Genomic DNA, 7126 nt, shown 5'->3' with positions numbered 1-7126 from the left:
TTATATTTTGAATTAATATATTTCCTAGGTATCGTTAAATAAAGTTTTTCATATTACAGATGTTCAACAGGGATTATTAAAACGGCTCTGAGTTCACCAACTTGAGTTGTGTATCGATAGCACGACGATAGGCGGAAGGGGATTGTCTGCGACAGTGAAACTTTTTGACTCCATGTACTGAGTCGAGCAAGTAGCTTCCGGCGACGTTCCTTCCAGTTGTACGTGAAATCATGGCGGTGGGCAAGAATAAGGGGCTGTCGAAAGGAGGAAAGAAAGGTGTTAAGAAGAAGATGTGAGTAAACATTATTGCGCTTGCCCCTTTGATGTTGTTATGATGGTTGTGGTTATTTCATTAATATGTCTATGCGTTTTAGTGATTAATCGATGGACGTTGATAATTATCCAAAGCGTGGATATGCATGTTCCTGTAAGAGAATTATTGCCTTGCTGGGATGTTTTGTTTTATTTATGCTCATGGTGTTTAGCGTTTATATGAATATATCGGTTCGATTAGTGATTAAATTTTAGGTAAAACGGAATGGTTTCATATCTTAAACACTTGTATAGTGTAACATGCGGAACAGCATGAAGTAGATCAAATACTGGTACACTGAATTCCTAATCTTCTCTTGGAGTTTTGTGTTTTAGAAAAAAGAAAAAAAAATTCTTGTGCTTTTCTAAACATTGCATTTATAGCGTATTATTTCCGTGGGCATGTTGTCAGAATTAGTCCTACAGTATGTGAATTAAGACAGTGAAAATCATTGTCCTTTCAGTATTTGTAAAAATATCGTAAGCAATGGATTCTTCACCGCTAATTTAATCTGTGAACGAATGTGCCTGTGGATTTTAAATACATCGTCAAGCATATGACAAGATGTTTTTTTGAACCCCACACAAATTCTAATTACTTCCCTTTCTACCAGGAACTCGTACTGTCTAAGTCATCAGTCATCTCAGAATATTATCCTGTAGGACGTTCGTGAACGAAAAAGTGAAGTATATTTACTCGTTTCGTGTTCAAAGAACTTTTGAGCCAGTGCAAAACTTGATAATAACTCTATGTACAGTATTTCTGTTGTGGTTTCATTTGTTTCCTTGACGATCTGCAAAATATACGAATCCAGCCTCTCAATTCACATAAACTGATAGTTAACAGAACAAGAACGGTAGTGGGCCTCATGATGTAACCTTACACAACACCTGTTGTGGTTTCTCACCAAGCATTATGGTGTCTGGCGTTGTATCACTTTAACATTCTGTTGTAGCTTTCCACTCATTAGAATTCGTGATTTGGGAGGAAGATATATGTACATGTCGAATCATCAGGAATCTTAAGCTTCAGTGTGTTGGCCTAATTCTGTAATTTTGTGTTCGGATGTGTCGGTATTACTTCAGCTTTTAGCAGTGTGGTAATGAACTATTTCTCGTGTGTATTTGCTCAAAGATGTAGTGGTCCGTGTCTATTGGATTTACAGCAAATTACCTGATGCCAATCACTGTACTTGGTAGCAGGCATAATCAGTTCTATTCAGGAATGACATAAGACAGCAGTTTGATAACCACTGGTGCATAAAGACTTTCATTAGGGTCTTCACCTAGTACATTATGTTCCTCCATTGGATTAACTGAGGTGGAAGATACTGCTTCGTTGATTCGTAACTGGCAAAATTTTACTTCAGACGGGAGCTGTGTAGTGTGCTGTTGTTGGCAATGATTGTCGGTGAAGTAAATAATTAATGCTGTTCCTGCTCTCTGATAGAGAGGTTCTTGTATGAAGTTCTTCATAAAGTGAACATTTCATAACAAGATGTTTGGGATAATAAGAATGTCATATAGTTCCTAGAATTCGACATTCGTTGCCAACATCGTAACACCATGTCACTGCTGCCGTAAGGAAAATTTAACCCTGGTAATCAAACTGTGTTTTAACTGTCCTAGACCACAGGCCATGCTGCAGGTCAGTATGTCACCACGTTTAAAATTTCGTATTCAAATTTGTTGGCTTAGCCAAAATTTCATTCTAACATAACACAGACTTTGGCTTTGCTATGGAAATGTGTCACCACGATTTACATTCTGAAAACTACTGCAGATGGAAGAGAGAAGTCAGCTTTCTTCGTTTGTGCACTTAGCCTACTTTACACTGAATTGAATGAATGTGAATGAGCATTCTTCATAATGTACAGTATATGCTAGCAGAGTGCAAGAGAACACACTGGTGAAGTTCAGTTCACATTTCCATGTGTTTCTTCAGGTTTGCTGGGTATCGGTCATTCAGTGAACTATCAAAAGAAGTCATTATATACTTCCAATCAGGTGAGAGCAGAGTGAATAAACACAAGCTTTGTATTTATTTTTATTGAAAAGTAACCACACAATAATGTTGCTTGACAGTAAAGTCTGAATCTGTACTATTCTGATTAAAAGTATATGGAAGATCTGATCATTCTCAGTGTGTTCATTGACTATAACTGGTTACATAGCTGAAATGCCACTCTTTGTAGCTTGTGTGGTGGGTTTTATGTACAGGCACATTTCATTAATCATACTTCGACATTAACTTCTTTGAATTTATTCTGTACAGTCCTTGGAACAGCTGTGTATGTGACTTTGGATGTGGGGAACTATTTGAAGTATATGAACTATTCAAATGTGAAACAATTTTAATGTAAATGTCTCCCATTAATAATCAGAATTTCAGTACTGGTATTTCTTCAGGTTATGTTGCTTGTCTACAACATTTCCCTCTTCAGTTATATTTGGAAACTAATTAAGTTTTGGAATAATGTTAAGGAAAGCTGGATCTTGTAATCTGCGCCCCCCCCCCTCTTCCATCTGTTGTCCATATTAAACAATGCCCAGTCCAAGTAATTAATAAACAGTTGTGTTGAGATGCCTGCTGTTCTTGTCTGGGGATCTGATTCTTGAAGTTGAAAATCTAACATCAGGTCCTCATGGTAGGTTCGAACTAAATAATTTGAAAGATTGTTGTTGCAGAATTTTTTTACATAAATACATTTTCCACAGACTTTCTCACATTTTAGTGCTTCATATGGTATTTTGATTTTTCACATTAACAAAGCCAAAATTACATTATTTGCACCTATTATATAGAAATATGTCCGATCACATCAGAGGCAAGCTTACAACTCTCTCTCTGTGCGGAAATAACAATATTCCATACGGTTTACAATTTTTCTTAAATGAATTCTTACTAGTTTTCATTACATTATTAATTTTTATTATTATTCCATAAATGAATACAGAAATACACATAGTAAGCAGTACAGGATTGTGTAATTAGTAATTGAAACTTGTAAGTGTGTAAATAATTCATAATTTCAGATGTTTGTATAAAAAAATAATTTTAGCTGTACATTCAGAACTAGTACTTATTGATTGTAACATAGAAACTAAAATGATTTATAAAGTAATTCTTTTTATTAATTTTAGTTTGAAATATACCATACTGTGAATAAAATTGAGTTTTTAGAAAAGCAACTAAGATAATTTAATCAGTCTAAAATTCAAAAAATGATATTGATATCAACTACTACTGTTCAGAAGGAGTAATACTAGAGGAACATGCGATCTGATTTTAAATTAACTGCCTCTAAGCACTTCACTCTGGTGTCCAAATTTAGACACGTAGGCCTACACTCTTCTTCCCTTAAGCTATTCTGCTTGCTTTGTCAAAATCAGCACAGTCATGCCAACATTTCATCAATCACAGTGTGGCATCATGGCTGTTAGCAAGTGAAACCTGTGGGGCGATCCTGCCAAACTCTACCACATAGCATTTCTGGGTTTGACATGCCATGTTCTCTAATTTTCTCTTCCATTACTTCCTGCTGTGGGCTTTCAAATTATAAAAAAGTGACCCTCAACTACGTACCCACTGACTCCTGGCTGGTTTCATTGTTTAAGGGCTGCGATACGTTGTTGCCGCATTACAAATCCAGTATAGCTGAGTCTACAGTATACAATATGAATATACATACGAATCGAATGCTCATAGGTTCCTCTCACTCGGTGCGCATGTAACATACAAATTTATAAATGAAAGGTTGCAATTAAATAAAATCTGCAGGTACTTTCTTAACGACTTTAAATAATTAGTACAATAGTAGAAGTACTTTTGAGAATGTGGTATATTTCTGCAAAAAACTTAATTGGTGTTGATGGTCCAGCAATTAAATAAAATATAAGTTGAATATCCGAGAAACAATAGATTCCTACTGCACGTAATTAGTTATGAACAACAACATAGCTCTAGACATTCACTTCGCTGTAGAAGCCACGGAAAGCTCAGAAGGGAAATACAGAAGCGTCTGATCTTACCCGTCGGCTTTGACCCATGACGTCACAAATATGGCGGAAACGACCATAAACAACAATTCCAATATGGCGGATATAAAAACATCGCATACGTATCATAAACACTGAAATACACAGGTTTCACAAAAATCCTAATGACTCTAACGGGACAAGCGTGGGAAATTGGGGGTTTTTGGGTGGGGAGAAACTAAATATACACAAATGTAGCCACCGACCGCCATACAAAACCACGCAAAACGACGAAAAAAATCAACATCACGAAACTGACCAAAAAACACATTCTTATCCAGAATCAGACACTTCCCTTGACCAACATAGATCTACAGTAACTCCCGATCCCATAAATTAGGATCGAACACTCCCCTTGACCTATATAGCTCAACAGAATCTCCCGATCCCATCCACCAATACAAAAATAAAAAAAAACAACAAAACCATAGCAAACAAACATTTCCCTTAAACCTACATACATTTACAGCAGCTCACGATCCCATAAATTGTGATCGAACACTTCCCTTGACCTATATAGCTCAACAGAATCTCCCGATCCCAACACCCAATACAAAAATGAAAAACCACCACAAACCATAACAAACAAACACTTCCCTGAACCTACATACATCTACAGCAGCTCCCGATCCCATAAATTGAGATCGAACACTTCCCTTGACCTATATAGCTCAACAGCAACTCCCGATCCCATCTCCAATTACAAAAATCGACATACTCCACCAAACATTGAGATTAACACTTCCCTCCAGCTATATAGCTCAACACCAGTTACCAATCCCATATCGACCACTACCCATGACCTATGATCTCAAACACATCTTCCAATACGAAAACCAATACCAACCTTCACAGCCACAAATCTCAATGAAACACTTCCCTATACCCAATACACAACACATACACCAAAAACAAAAAAAAATGGAACTTACCACAAAAAAGTTCAAGCCCCACAACCTAGATTGGCCACCAGAATCACACACACACACACACACACACACACACGGCAAAGAGAGCACTTTACAACTTCGGCAATTAATCCGAATAGCTGTAGAAACTTGATCAGGTCTAACGGTATCTCGCCCATCATCGCTCTCAACCGAACACTATTCATGCGATCTTTCATATCCATTCCTGAACAAAAAACCACAACCGAATACACTCAATAACAAACTCACACAACGTACAGCAATTACCATTACATTAACCATCACACAAAACCGTTAACTCACTAATACAAATTCCGCTTCAAAACCACGAACACAGCACTCACCCCTGAGCAACAGCAAACTGACCCCAACAAACCAAACAAACGTAAACCATGAACACACCACCAGAGGGCACGACAAACATCCCCACGACATCTACAAACACGCCACAATCACAAACAAAACTCCACGCCGTAATGACGTCACACACCACAACACGCTTACGTCACGGGTCAAAGCCGACGAGTAAGATCGGAGGTTTCTGTTGACCCCTCAGAAGTGCACAAGTCGGCACTGCAAAGTATTTCTATCAGCCGCGACCACGTGCAAACCGCTCCACACTCTCAAAGTCTCTGCCGCAACCGTGTGTCGCGCCATCACATCCAGAATCACAGTGTCCTGTGTGTAGCGTCCAGAACTCCTCTGTCCTCTCATACTGTTCTACTTCCATCCAGTCTCCCCATTCACAATCACTGTGATTGGCTAGATCACTCCCACCATGTCTTCAAGCCAATGCACATTCACAAACATAATGAAACACTTTCTAAATACTGGGTTTATGTTTAAAAACTTGAAATTAAATAAATATTCTTACAGCTGGACCATATACACGCCCTAACACATGTTATTAAATACATAAACAAATTAAATAGACATATATCAAAGGAATAGCAAGCAAAAGTAGGGCAGTAGCCTAACGTCTCTGTGCTTTCGGAAACACAGTAAATAATTGACCAATTTCTTCATGAATAGCATGTATCAGATACAAACAAAGACATAGATGAATATATTTATAAGCATGCTGCTACTGTTTTTTGTGCCACTGGAGTACGATCAACAGTGATTGGCCACTTTGACCTCCAATAACTCGTGTACTGTTAAAGTTACATGCCTGTAATTTATGCCAATTTAGGTTTACACTAATAGCTTTCTAAAGACATGTTGATTGACAAAATCGGATGAACCATTTAGATTTTGGAAATTCGTTGTTGGGTGTTACTTGTATAATTTAGTCAGATACTAAACTGTAAACTAATAAAGATATTGAAAATATGATGATTACACCATCAGAATCGTTGTGCAAATAATGGTAACATACGTGTTTCTTCTTAAGGTATCATGATTTCTGTGGCTATTAATTTCTATATGAACAGTGAAATGTCTGCCATATCTGGCACTCTTGGCATGTCTCCTTCGACACAGCATCACCGTGGAATTCCCAGCCACGGTGTCTGCCTGGACTCCAGAATATGGGGATTGTAATGATCCAGCTGCAGTGTGTGTTAAATCTGGCTTCACATTGTGTGACAACAGATATCTGGAAAATATTTGTTTGTGTTAGAAACATTTACCACTATGCTAGCCCAGAAAGTTTTTGTTCAGACCGTATAGGCCATTTGTTACAAAGAATTGAAGGCTTCATTCTTCTTCTGCTTTGTTAATACCCTTCAGGATCATATGTGGCGTGTTTTGCACATCTTTCTTCCCAATACCTTCTCATTCTCTCGCTTCTTCTGTTAGGATAAGTTTGATTTTGCTGTCCGGCCACCAGTGACCATCTGTAGCAG

At 37.7% G+C, this 7126-nt stretch overlaps 1 protein-coding gene across 1 annotated transcript in view; it reads left to right on the top strand.

The window, feature by feature from the left end:
- The first annotated feature begins 145 nt into the window (after positions 1-145).
- The window catches only part of LOC126203312 (40S ribosomal protein S3a), a 40702-nt gene continuing 33721 nt past the window's right edge, over positions 146-7126 (top strand). The window contains exon 1 of the mRNA XM_049937578.1: positions 146-292. Within this exon, the coding sequence (XP_049793535.1) occupies positions 231-292 (62 nt within the window). The 5' untranslated portion in view covers positions 146-230. The remainder of the gene's footprint in view (positions 293-7126) is intronic.

This window comes from Schistocerca nitens, chromosome 9 (genome assembly GCF_023898315.1).
Source record: "Schistocerca nitens isolate TAMUIC-IGC-003100 chromosome 9, iqSchNite1.1, whole genome shotgun sequence".
NCBI lineage: Eukaryota > Metazoa > Arthropoda > Insecta > Orthoptera > Acrididae > Schistocerca > Schistocerca nitens.
The sequence above is the reverse complement of the archived record's forward strand: the minus strand, read 5'-3'. Positions and strand labels throughout refer to the sequence as shown.